We start from the raw sequence: 13,879 nt of genomic DNA, 5'->3' as shown, positions 1-13,879 counted from the left end.
TGACTCTAGGAGTCTTATTGCCCCCTGGCTTACTGCATGTAATTTACCAAGTTATGTGTCTTGAGAAGACCAATCTGAGAATCAGAAGACAATCTCATTTACCAAGGACCAAGAGTACCTAGGATAATTTGAAACAAATTAATAAAATGTGATCAGTAGATGATTGGAAAGATGATGCTTACATGAGGCTTCAAGAGTTCCAGGTACGTTCAATGTAAAACATTAACATGACAGCTAATCTTTATTAAAAGGATAAAAAAATTGAATATGATGAGTAACTTCTGCTGTGTTAAAAGTAAACCCATGTACCCACTCATTCTAGTGCATTCACGAGTATGAAAAGTACAAAAGGTTGATGCAAATCAAAGCATGTAAAAAAATGTTAAGGATGGCAGCAGCAATTTACTGATTTTTCAATTTACTCACTGCCTAGTAATTTCAAACTAAGCCGTGCAAAAAGAACTCATCAAGATGTACTATATAAATGCAGCATTACTTACGTATGGTATCCATACTACAAGGGTAGCCATTAAGATCACAAAGGACTTGAATCTAGTAAAGCAGAAGTTAACTTTTTCTGGTGCGGGGAGAAGAGAGTAACCCCTCCCCCACAATCCACTGAATCCACTGAAAATGACAGACCCTCTCCCACAAAAAGTACAATACACGTTAAGAAATTCTGCCCTAAAACTATAAGAATCTGATAATACTAAATCAGAGCCCTGCATAAACACAATGAAATTTTCTAATTGGGACAAGTAACACAAATCAACATCTTCTCCTTTTTGAAAATCATCCCCTTTTGCATCATCTCCTCTACAATGGATCAGTCTTGGGAAAGTCAAAATTTAAAGTTGTAAAATCCAACCGTTACTTGCTGGTTCATCTTTTTCCACCTCACAGTATTATTTCAGAGTTGATGATCACTCTAGCTCAAAACAGTTTCCACTGGCTGCTTTCTGACACCACACTCTCTTGATTGTCCTTCTCTCTGTCTCCTTTGCTAATTACTCCTACTACACAAACTCTAAATGCTAGATGTCCAAGTCTCCATCCTGGGCCCTCCCTTCTCACTAGGTGAGCTAGAGGTATCCCCCAGACACTGAAGAACCTCTATACAGTGACGTCTCCCAAATGTACGTGTATCTCAAGCTTATATGTATTGGAGTTCAAAATACTCCTCTGTGCTCCAATTACACATATCTAACTTCTATTTGACACCTTCATTTGGATGCCTCACTGGCATCTATCTCAAATGTAACATATCCATAAAGGACGCATTTTCTATGCTGCCCTCATCCCAAAGCACACACTCAGGCCCTATTCCAGTCTTCTCCCTATCAGCAAAATGTTGCCATCATCTACCTAATTGCTAAAACCACAGAAATCTGGAGCCATTCTTGGTCCTTTCTCGCATCTCTCATATGCAATTCATCAACAGGTCCAGGTGTTCTAACCCTATCTCCACTGCCACCATCTTAATCCCAGCTGCCTGGAAGAGAGCAATACTCTCATTTCTGGTCTCCCCTCTTCCATTTGTGCCTTCCTCCCAGCTATTTTCCACATAGCAAGGAGGGTGGGAAAAGACTTTTAAATCATTACTGAAATAACATCACTTCCTTGCTTCAAAACCTTGAATGGCTTCCCACTTAGAATGAAAACCACACTCTACCACAGTTTCTATGATCCTGCATCATGTGGCTCTCCCCACCTCAGGGCCTCTGTGTTCCTGCATCCCTCAGGCTGGGATGTTCTCACCGACTTTTCACAAGGCTATCTCCTTTCTTCTCATCTTTCAGGTCTTTGCCTAAATGTCTTTTTAAGCCTTCTCTAAGTAACCCCCTCCCCAGTTATTCTCCATCACTGCACCGTTAATTTCTCTCCTACTCGCCAACACAACTTGTAGTTACTAATCCTTTTACTGGGTTGCCGTCTGTATCGCCTACCAAAATTTAAGTTCCACGAGCCAGAGGCCAGGTCTGTTTTAGTCACCTACAGAACCTATCACACAGAAGACACTCCAATATTTAAATGAATATGATCTGATTTACTCATGCTGCTGTCAATCTTGTACAACACTGCTTCCTGATTATAATCCTGACTTTTTAAGCTGTATCCTATCTAAAATTTTTCTGTAAGTAAAATCATTCCAAGCTGCTCTATCTATTGCTATTTGAAAATGTACTCGAATGTCTTTTTCTATAGAACTTATTAGGGTCTATGCCACATCAATTTCCCATCTATCAACTTAAATAGATACAAACACCCAATGTCCTGGTATTACATATAATGATCATCATTTCAATGCTGGTAGGCCCTACTGGAACCACTCCATTGATTATTACTTTCTAAGTTAAGTACTGACACAGGTCACTATAGACAAGTCAGATGTCACACCTGTAGCAAATGCACTGTTGAATGCTACGTAAGAGCTGGATAATCCAGTCCCTTTATTGTGGCCTGGCATTTCACTTTACTATGTTCAAGTTCTTTAGAAAACAGACAGAATTCAGTTTTTGACTACTTTGTTCAAGTGTTAGTGAACGGCATGCTGCCCTAGTTAGCAAAATCCAGTGACAACTTTCAATTATGTTCTGCGTGTGAGAATTGTTGGCTTTACGGGACCTTCCTGACTAGGGTGAGACATCACCTTGGCCTTCCACAGGTTTATCATCTACATAGTGTAGCATGGACTCTACAAAGCAATCCATAATCATTTGCATGTATGTTTCAAGAAAAGAGTCATTAGCATACAGCAGTTCCTGGATTCCAGTTCTCAAGCAAGGAGCTTTGATGAGCTTCTTAGCCTACAGAGTAGGAAGTTTCCCAGAGGATTAGAAGCATATTCTGACATCAGTTACTAGGTCTTTTGTTTCACTTTAGAGCATGGCTACATAAGAGAGGCTGAATAAGAATGAGCTTATTATGAAACCCTGTTTCACTCCACTGATGATGGGGAATGTGTCAGATGTCTCAGGCGGTTGCCAGCATCTCTAACATAATCAACTATCAGGAATAGCTTTAGAATTTAGGGGAACGTCTCTAGGATGCCCAATTTACTTAGCATCCCGAAACTCACACTCACTTGTTGGCAAACATTAATCTTCGAAAGTCAAAACATGCAAATCAAAGGTATTGATATTTTCTTTGTACACTCTCTCAACTTAGCCTGCAGCACTGACCCCGTCTTTTCTATCACACTGCAGCCCAGAGCTCCTCTGCGATTCCGGGAAGGTGAAAATTGCCCAGACTGCTTGGGTGCCAACTCAGAAAGAATGCCAGCAATGGACAGCTGTAAAATGCGACAGCAACTTCCCCAGCTCTTTCCATTGTTTTTTTTTTTTTTTTTTAAAGATTTTATTTATTTTATTTTTTCCCCCCAAAGCCCCAGTGGATAGTTGCATGTCGCAGCTGCACATCCTTCTAGTTGCTGTATGCGGGACTCGGCCTCAGGATGAACGGAGAAGTGGTGGCTCGATGCGCACCCGGGATCCGAACCCGGGTCACCAGCATCGCAGCGCGCGCACTTAACCACCAAGCCACAGGGCCGGCCCTCCATTGTTTTCTGAAGCAGGTAATGAAGACGTTCCATTAAACCATCAAACCCAAATTAGGTTTTTGTGTTTGTGTTTTAATTTAACATAATTTAACAAATATGTATTGCTTATTTACTCTTTATTGGGCAGTGTAAGGATGCAAAGACATAACCCCTGCTCTCAAGGAACTTGAAGTCTACCGGGGAAAGAACAAACCAAAAACCACTGGGGACAATGCTGCTGCTTTCAGTTCTACACAAGGACCTGGGGTGTAACTCACGGACGGAAAATGCTTCCGACCCTCTAGAAACCGTCACTCTATCATAAAGTTCCAGGCTATCAGCCTTTCTAAATATACACTCTCTACTTATGAGAGATATACTTCAGTTCCATATTCTATCACCTTCTCTACAACTGTATTTAAAACACATTACATGTCTTTCTCTCGCGTTTTTACTTTTTCCTCTGTACTTGCCTCTTCCCCTCAGCCTACAAAGCACACTCAACTTTAGACTTTAGAGCCCAAAGAAAAACTTCCCTTGACCTCCCCTAGGGCCTGCAGCTCTCCTACTGTGCTTCCTTTTTCCCCAGGTCCTCTTTATTTTCCCATCCTTCATTTGGACAGCCGTCAGAGCACAATTCTCAATCTTCCTCTTCCCCTTGGCAAACAGGTGTACCTTATCATTCAAACTTTCAAATCTAATGTGGACTCCCAAAGCCAGCTCCAGCCTCAGCACCCGTGCCAGCCCACCTCCAAGTCAACACAGGCAAACCTAAACCCACGGAAGCCCCGGGATGCCTGCAGCTCACTTTCAAATGGTTCCGCAAAAGAAACACATAAAAGATAAGAGAGAGACAAAGCAAATGTGGTGAAATTTTAACAGCCGGTGAAGCAGGGTGAAGGATAGGTGATCCCTGTATTATTCTTTCATCTCTTCTGTAGCTTTGAAATTTTCAAACCAAAAAAGTTGGGAGAAAAAAACATGTAGGATCAGAACCAAAGATAGAAATCTCGGTCCCTGCCTTTTAGGGAGTTTATAATCTATTTAACTGTCTAATCTAGTCTAAAAGTAGGCCAGGTAGCTCTGAGAGTTCAATGACTGATTAACAATAAACTTAGGGGGCCGGCCCTGTGGCTTAGTGGTTAAGTGCGCGCCCTCCGCTGCTGGCAGCCCGGGTTCGGATCCCAGGCGCGCACCAACGCACCGCTTCTCCAGCCATGCTGAGGCCGCGTCCCACATACAGCAACTAGAAGGATGTGCAGCTATGACATACAACTATCTACTGGGGCTTTGGGGGGGGAAAATAAATAAATAAAATTATAAAAAAAAAAAAAAAACTTAGGGGCCGGACCCGTGGCTTAGCGGTATCCCGGGCCCGCACCAACGCACCACTTCCCCGGCCATGCTGAGGCAACGTCCCACAATACAGCAACTAGAAGGATGTGCAACTATGACATACAACTATCTACTGGGGCTTTGGGGAGAAAAAGGGAAAAAAAAAAGGAAGAGGATTGGCAATAGATGTTAGCTCAGGGCCGGTCTTCCTCAGCAAAAAGAGGAGGATTGGCATGGATGTTAGCTCAGGACTGATCTTCCTCACAAAATAAATAAATAAATAAACTTAAATATACAATCAAACTGCAAATATTTACTGAGGGCCTACTAAGTGGCAGCAATATACTAAGCATTGTATATGGTCAACAAAGCAAATAATTAAACCTTGGGAGGAGGATCTAATCTCTCCACCTCCCTCAAGCCAGTTCATCTTCCTGCCTCATCTACTGCTGTTAATGTCACCACCATCTTCCCCAACACCCAAACAACCTCTGACTTCTTTCAAGGAGTGGCCATATCTAAATCAGTGGCCAAGTTCTCTGGATTCTACTGCTTTCTGACTCTCTCTTCTCTCTTTGATGGCCGCCACCTGTCCCCATGGCCCACCTGGCCTCCCACCTGGACTACTGCAGCAATCTCCAAGTCTCCTGGTTCCCACTGAGCTCCGCTCAACCCTTGCTTTGTCTCCATCCAGATACTCAGCTCTCACTGGATTACAGTCCCAGCTCAAGAGGGTATCAATGATTCTCCAGTATCTATAAAATGAAATTCAAAGCCTGAGGAACACGAGTTTTGTTTATTCTCCCACTCTTGCTCACTCTCCAGCCACAGGTTTATTCACTATTGACCAATAGTGCCCTGTCTGCCTTTCCTCTGCTATGTCTATGCTTACACTGTTTCTGCTGCTGCAGATGGCCCTTAGTCTTCCCCACCCCACTTCTCATTTCCTTCATGAAGCCTTCCCAGATCACCAAGTGCTCCAGCTACAACCCCTCACACCCAGGTCAAAGTAATCTGTCACTCCTCTGAAGCTTTATGACATGTTTTGTGTGTTGATTACTTTCCAAATAATATTCATGTTTCCAAGTACTAACCACAATGTGTGCCTACATTTCTTACCATCCTTAATAGACAATGAATTCCTTGAAGGCAGTGACTTTTCATATATAACAGGCACTCAAGGTTTGTGACAGGAATTTAACAATTACCATCTTTATAAGAATCCCTAAAAACTGTCAAGTGTTGCCTCCTAAGCTATAAGCATTTTTCCTCAAAATACTGATAACATTTTAATACCGGTATAGTTTTTTCTTTAACCTTTTTTGTGGTAAAATACATAACATAAAATTTGCCATTTTAACCATTTTTAAGTGTAAAATTCAGTGCCATTAATTACATTCACAATGTTGTGCAACCATTACCACTATCTGTTTCCGGAATTTTCATCACCCCAAACAGAAACCCATTCAGAAATAATGCCCCATTCTCCCATCTCCCCAGCCCCTGCAAACCTCTTAATCTTCTTTCTGTCTCTATAGATTTGCCTATTCTAGATATTTCATGTAAGTGGAATCACACAATATTTGTCCTTTTGTGTCTGACTTATTTTACTTGGTATAACATATTCAAGGTTCATTCACATTGTAGCATGTTATCAGAAATTCATTCCTTTTTATGGCTAAATAATACTCCATTGTGTATATAGGCCACATTTTGTTTATCCATTCATCTGTTGATGGATACTTGTGTTGTTTCCACTTTTTGGCTAATATGGATAGCTATGAACACTGACAAGTATTTGTCTGAGTCCCTGTTTTCAATCCTTTTGGGTATATACCTAGGAGTGGAATTGCTGGGTCATACAGTAATTCTGTTTAGCTTTCTGAGGAGCAGCAGCAGTACAGCTTTACAATCCACAACAGCCACAAGAGTCTCAGTTAGTAGGCAAGGCACTTCCTGGACAGATTTCCTTCCTTCCTACCCCCTCAGGCCCCAGGTGATGATCTAGTTTCCAGGAACCTGATCCTGCTTTGGGTGGTGCTATTTTGATTGTGTTGACACTCCTGTCTCGCACTATTTTTCAACACTGCCTTTACACACATAAAGAAAGGCAAGCATACTGCAGTGGTAACTCTCCAAATGAAAATGATGATGACTAAACATCATTCAGCTGTTGAAGTCACATTTATATCCTTAACGCAGTTAGTAACATCAGATACATGAAAGACATATAAAAGGAAAGATATTTTTCAGCAAGTAAGATGATACAGGATTCTGTAAAGGATGAATTCTGTTGAACTCATTTCTTATACCCAAACAACCATTTAAAACATGCTAAACTTGGACAAGATGTATAAGCCTTTACTGTTGCATGGAAAGGATCTCTTTTTCACGCCAAAGTTAGCAGCTTGGGATTTCTAAACTGACATATCATTACTATTACCACTAATTCCAGGTTTTGTAAAACCAGAAAAATACAACAATGTGAATTCACAGAAACTATCTGGAAGGACACAAATGAAGTGCTAACTTGGAGCATCTCTGTGCAAGGGGCAGGATCAGAAGAGGTCGTGATGAGGATCTTTCACTTTTTACTCCACAACTTCTGCATTTCAACTTTTCAAAAACATGCATTCTTACATTACTGTGTAATAGCTTAATACTGTATTTAAAATTCAAGCAATAAAAGGCAATGTTAGTTAAAAAGGTGAGCTATTAAAAGGAGCTAAACGGGCAATTCTAATAATATCACCATCTAACACATACAGAAGACTCTAAGCTCGTTTGAACTTTCCAACACTATGAGGTAGGAAACCAGGTATATGGCCCTTTTAGTAAATGAGGAAGAGAAGGTTGAGAAAATTTAACTTCTTAGACAAATGCATTATATTTTTTAAAAATGTTCTTCATTTTAGCCTTTAAATCATCTTTAAAAAAGTACAATTTAGCTGTAAAACTTTATAACCAACTTTAAAAGTCTGATCACATAATACTTCTCCCAGAAAAATAAAACACATTGACTTAGTTGGGTTTACATATTTAGGAAACAGAAAAATAATGGTCAAAATGTAACAGTCATATAAAAGAAAAATTTTTATTATTCTCCACCATGCTTGAAATGTTTAATAACTTCTCAAACACATTTTATCCTAAAATAGCACTCCCCAAAAATCTAAATTTTGGGGTTTCAAGTCACTATATGAGTAGTTTATTCATAATACTAATATACCCATTAAGTAAAATCTGAAGTTTAAACGACTTAGGCAAAACATGTCATTTATTACGTGCAGACATATTGTCTACAGGCATTTATGTCTACAGATTAGTTACATAGCTATAACTAGTCAATTTAGCAAAGCTTGAGCCCTAGGCTATAAATAACAGCTGCAAAACTGACTCTAGCGGCCCAGAGTTCACCAGCTATCTAAAAGACATAATTTTACAATCCAAGATACAGCAAGCTTTAGGAAATCATTACAGTAGTTAAGACAGTATTTTTCTCCTCAACAAATAAAGCCAAAATGCAGGGGGAAAAAACCTAACCAAATGCACAGTATGTGAGGTGGGAGACTATCTCATCTGTGTATATACATACAACCAAATAGTTCAGAGATACCAAAGAATTTGATTTATATGGCAATTTAAAAATATTCACTTAAAATACTTTTGACCTGGTCATTGAATATAAACTGCATTTTGTTCTAAAAAAATCTACTTAACATAATATATAACACTGAGGATTTAACTTTATGTGCTCATACATAACATATTTAGCAATTGCATTTCACACAAGTTTTGAAGCTTAGTAACTTCAAATCCAAATACTTTTGCCAAGTAAAGTGCTAAAATTACTGAACACAAGCAGTGCACCTTCAAGAGAAGTGATTCTCCCAATGATTTGCAATAATCAACTGTTTATTGAAAGCTTACTATGTGCCAACTGCTACATTTTAGTAATGTGCTTAAATTTAAAATCACATGCTGAACACTGACTGAGGAAAGGCAGTCCAACAAAGGATTAATACATAGGATACATTCATTGAAAGCCAATTATTTAACTTATTCAAAATATAAAAGAACCAAGCTATCGAGCTCTCATGCTGAGAGTAACATTAAAAAATAAACATGCATGCACTCAGTTTACTATTCAATTCATACATTTTAATTGGATGCTGACTCCAGAAAGTATCCCCAAAACTAAATTATCCATTTCCATCTCAAACAATAACATACATTAAAATATTAAATAATTCAATCCCATAAGGTACCAACAAAAAACCAAACTCATTTAAGTTACCTGAATATTGAGACTACTAAATAACAACATTAAGTCAGTAACACTAGTAAGCCAACCAAAAGTAGAAATTGTAATTCATATTACTTAAGCAGCCCTACTGGAAAAGATCTTCAGAAAATAAAGCAGCCTTTATTTTTAAAAGTCAATATAACATACATTCTCTTGCAAAATAAAGATGCTTGGTGTTTTCTCTGAAATCAAGGAGATATTTTTCCAAAAATGTTTAAGTCTGTCAAGGTTCATCTCCTCACCACCCACCACCCAATAGCCATCCAGTTTGGTACTTCACCTGACCACAGGTAACGTTCAAAGGTTTCCCCTTGGAGGGGTAATTAGGAGGGTTTTCCAAGAATAAAAAGTTTTACATGCTCACCAGCACAAATCTCTCACACGTACACTCAGCTAAAATGGAGTGAAACTAATGCATACTTATCCTGTTTTTTAAAGGTGATTAATCCCACAAAAACCTTCCAATTGTTTACAATTTTAAATTTGCACTTACAAGAAAGCCATTTATGTTTGATAAATGTTATTAGTTTTGAAACCATGCTTTAAAAACTTTATAATTTGATCAGCGAAAGCTGTGTGAACTCACAAGACACACATGGAAGAGACACGATCCCAAACAGGAGCATGAACTACATAACACAGATCTACCAAGGAGAATGCCCACGGATTCAATACAACCAACCAAGGGAAGCTATAGGCTTCCATCTGAATATTGATTCCACTAAAATAAAAGAGGAAAATATTACAGCCCTGAGCCTTACCCATTTCTATACTTTGTCAACTGTCTGAAGAGATTCTTAATAGCCATGAGAGAAATCATCAAGAGTGATTAAGCAGTTCAGTTACAAACCATAGCTTAAGAGCATGTCAAACTCAAAATGACCTTCCTCACAAAACAGGACACTTTACCAAAGAACATCCTACACCTGACCAACATTAAGAACATATGTAACCAAAACGGCAATATTAAAGTCTCTATTTAATCCATTAACCACAGTTAAGTTCAGTGTTAATAAGCAAAATATTTCGTTTAGCTTTTCCATCTGAATATTTCCACATGCTTGTTTTAAACTGTGTATGACCACTGAATATTTTCTTCTGGGTAACGTTTTCTACCTCTACCTATAAATTTAGAACCCTTCTGAAATCGCACATGCCATCCCAAGGCTGATCCTGAGAACTGAGAATTAGGTTAAATGTTAGACTTAATTTTTAAACTATGGGAGTAACGGAACCTAACAATTAATCTCCCTTAAACAAATGGCTCTATTATAACATATAATAAGTCCTTCCTCACTTCACTGTTGCTCTAGTAAAATCATCAAGTCTTCCACCTTGACTCAACAGTAGCAAAATGGCTATTCTAAATAAAATCAAGTGATCAACAAACCCTTCACAAGCTGGTATCAAACTGTTTTGAAACTGAAACACATATGCATACAGTCTGAGTAAAGCAAATTCAAGAAAAACATCCCTATGGAAGAGTTCAAATCTATAAAATAATTTAAAACAAAACCTTTTTATCAAAGCCACCAATTACGTCCTGAATTAGGCAGGAAAAAGTCCAACACCAAATTTAAATATAATGAAATAAGTCTCAGGACCCAGTACTTGATTTAACTCTATGCTCTATTAGCTTAGGAGAGAGCTTGAAAAACAGATTAAGATAGCAAAGCTATTTTCTAAACCAAAATGTACCTGAGCATCTAAAAAGTTTTACATCATCCTTAATGAGAAATCAAAGGTCCACGATTAGGCAAGCGTACATCTTTAAGTTCATTTTACAGTTTCGTTTCATACACGCAAAAGTGTCCGCTCCAAATCCATGACTTCTCTTCAACATAGTACTGCAACTGTCAGAGGCTCATCAAAACATTATACCCAGATTAATGAATTTCAGCTGTTGATGCTAACACTAAAACAAGCATTAACCAAAAAATAAAAGCAAATTTTATAATCATAAAAAGAAAAAAACCAAGATAAAGGTTAAAAGAATTTTAAAAAGAAAAAAATTTGAAAAGAAGCTCACCTGCAGTTGGGTGGAGGGTCTAAAGTGATGTCTGCCAGTTCCTTCTGAATCCTGGAGTCGAGGAAGTGCGAGAGAGAGAAACACAAGCAACATTAAGGCGCGGGCAGCCTCCCACCTGTAATGTGCAGGTAAGTCTGGCAGATAAACCTAACGGCCCCACGACCACTGGATTCTACTGGGGAAGGAGGAAACTACACATCAAAAGCCTCGGACCCGCGGCTTAGGAAAAACTTGTTTCACAGACGCAGTGAGTTGGGGGTCCGGGGTCTCTTGTTATCACCTGCAAGGTTTAGGTTCGAATCTTCCTCGCGCACTAAGGCACTTCTATTTCTCGGTGCTTTCCATTTCGGAAAGAATTTTAAAGCCTCTCACTCCTGAACTAGCTTTCTGCACCGTATTCGAACGTGTCGGGGCACAGTCGTCCCTCCCCTGGACGGAGACATCAGGGCCATCGAGTGGGAGGGAAGGACGCCCCACAGTCTCCGCCCCTCGGGGTCACCCCCGCACCTCGGCTGTCCTCACGCCCACCCCCGGCAGGGCGCCCCCCCCCAGGCCGCCCCGCGTCCTCAGTCACGAAACCAACATGGCCGCTCCCCGCGAGGCCCCTCGGGCCCTGGCCGACCGGCCCGCCGTCGCGGGCTGCCGGGCGGCGCAGGCCCAGGGCGGACCCCTCCGCTTGGCCGCCCCCGGCCGTGCCCGCCGCCCCCCCGGACTCCCCGCCCCCACCCCGCGCGCGCCCGACGGCTCGGGCCGCGCACGCCGGCCGCGCGGGGGAAGCTGCGGGCCGGGTGGGGAGAGCCCGTGCCGGAACGCCCGGCGACTCCCCAGCTGCCTCCCCCGCGCCCCGGAATCTCCAGCCCCGACGACGCGCCCGCCCCTCAAGCAGGCCGGCCTCCAGCAGTCGCCGCGGCCCGCACAGGTGCACCCGGCCCGGCCTCGGTCCTGCACTCCCGCTCGGACTCGCGGCCCGCCTTTCCGGACCTGCTTTTCCCGGACCTCCTCTAACTTCCCTTGGGACTGCCCCCTTCCTTCTCCATCCCACACTGGACCCCCCGTTTTCCATCTCCGCACCAACCCACGACTTCACAACGAGCCCCATCCCCCACTCCTAGGCCGACGCCACAAGGCAGTTCACACCAAGCCCTGGCCTTTGTCTTCTGCTTACCTAGGCGCTTGGAGCATCAATTACTACGACAAAGTTTGAGGCCTTTAAGCCTCTTCTACCTTCTAAACGGTGCCTTCTATTTTTATAACCTTTCCAGCTCCGATCATGTAAAGCCCTAAAGGGCTATGTTGCAACTTAAAAATCCCACCGAGGCAGCACAGTAGTAAAAAACTAACACACACACACATTCTAAAAGCAATCTAAATCACAATGGATGCTGTTCTCTTTCCAAAAGCTTTCTGAGGGTAGGAAGACAGGCTGGCTGGATGCGATGGGGAATAGGTTTGGTAAGGCATTCTTTTTTCCATGTGTAAGTAGAGAAATTAAGGGTGGTGACTGGGGCAGTTCGTGAAATCTTCCTATTGGAGGACATTTCCTGTCCCCTACAAATCTGGTCAATTTTAGAAAGGGGTTTGCTCACAATCTCTACTGACATCTACTTATCTGTGTTCTGCTCAATTCTGTTGCTACCAATACGAAGCATTTCAGTGCTGGGAAATACGCAGCCCTGCAGTTTGCCTCATTATTGTATGTTAGACTAAAACTTTGGAACCCGAATTTCCTGATTCTTTACCTGCATCTATTAGAATGACTGCATGTTAAGACCTATGTACATAGGCAAAAATATCCTCCCCCTGAGCACAACCTGTATAAAAATACATAGTGACTTCACTTCAAGGAGAAGTGAACCTCTACTATAAAATGTTCCCTGAAAAGGCAGTTGCTTCTTTAATACCTAAAAAGTGTAATACGAGACAGCTTTATCCACTTCATCTATACAACAAACACTTGCACCATTTCCACAGTGCTGGCAAAAGATTCGTAAGAGTAACTAATATATCATAGAGTAATTCTTGTCCAGATCACTCTCAATGGGGGCTTTCCTCTACCCGTGGACTAGAAACCACTTTCCAATATGCAGTTAGGTAACCTTCTGTCTGCCAATGCAGACTTCTTTTTCATTCTATCTCCTGGTATCCGTGCCCCTTCCAATTCTATGGGCAACACCTACTTTCCAAATCAATACATTTCACAGAGCAGCTTCTATAGGGTACCACTAACATCAATTTTCCCCTTCTTCTTTCCTGGATCTGTCCCTCTCCATTTTTCACCTTTACTATTAACTTTAGCTCTGCTTTAACACGAACAGCCACTCTTTCAGCAAGATATCCAGGGAGCTAAAACTGTTAACTTTATAGGTAAAATTACTATTTGTAGCTTCCCATCTTTTATTTTTTTACACCTATCATCTCTTTCCCAGGCATTTCCAAAGAAGTTTTTAACTTCCTTAGCGTAAATGGACAAATTGTGTCTGATGAAAAGTCCCCCTCTGTAATTTGCTGGCATAAAGCAAACTATTTTATATTTGACGCCTGTGTCTTCACCCCTAAATATATTTACGTACACCAGGGATCTCCAGCAAAATATAAAAATACAAATGACCCAAAGCAAAATCCTGCCTTAGTCAGGTAGGGCCAAAAGCTGACCCAGCATGCATGAGGGAGC

General features: G+C 41.1%; 1 protein-coding gene across 2 annotated transcripts in view; it reads right to left on the bottom strand.

Moving 5' to 3' along the window:
• Positions 1-13,879, bottom strand: part of LOC101404670 (ubiquitin-conjugating enzyme E2 E1) — a 73,442-nt gene that overhangs the window by 56,750 nt on the left and 2,813 nt on the right. The window contains exon 3 of one of the 2 annotated variants that reach the window (XM_004419420.3): positions 11,209-11,259. The exons of the other annotated variant lie outside the window; for it this stretch is intronic. Within the exon in view, the coding sequence (XP_004419477.1) occupies positions 11,209-11,259 (51 nt within the window). The remainder of the gene's footprint in view (positions 1-11,208; positions 11,260-13,879) is intronic. 2 annotated transcript variants of the gene reach the window in all.

The sequence above is a fragment of the Ceratotherium simum genome, chromosome 5, assembly GCF_057802395.1.
Source record: "Ceratotherium simum simum isolate JZ-2026a chromosome 5, ASM5780239v1, whole genome shotgun sequence".
Lineage (NCBI taxonomy): Eukaryota > Metazoa > Chordata > Mammalia > Perissodactyla > Rhinocerotidae > Ceratotherium > Ceratotherium simum.
Note: the sequence above shows the minus strand (reverse complement) of the source record. Positions and strands in the feature narration are given on the sequence as shown.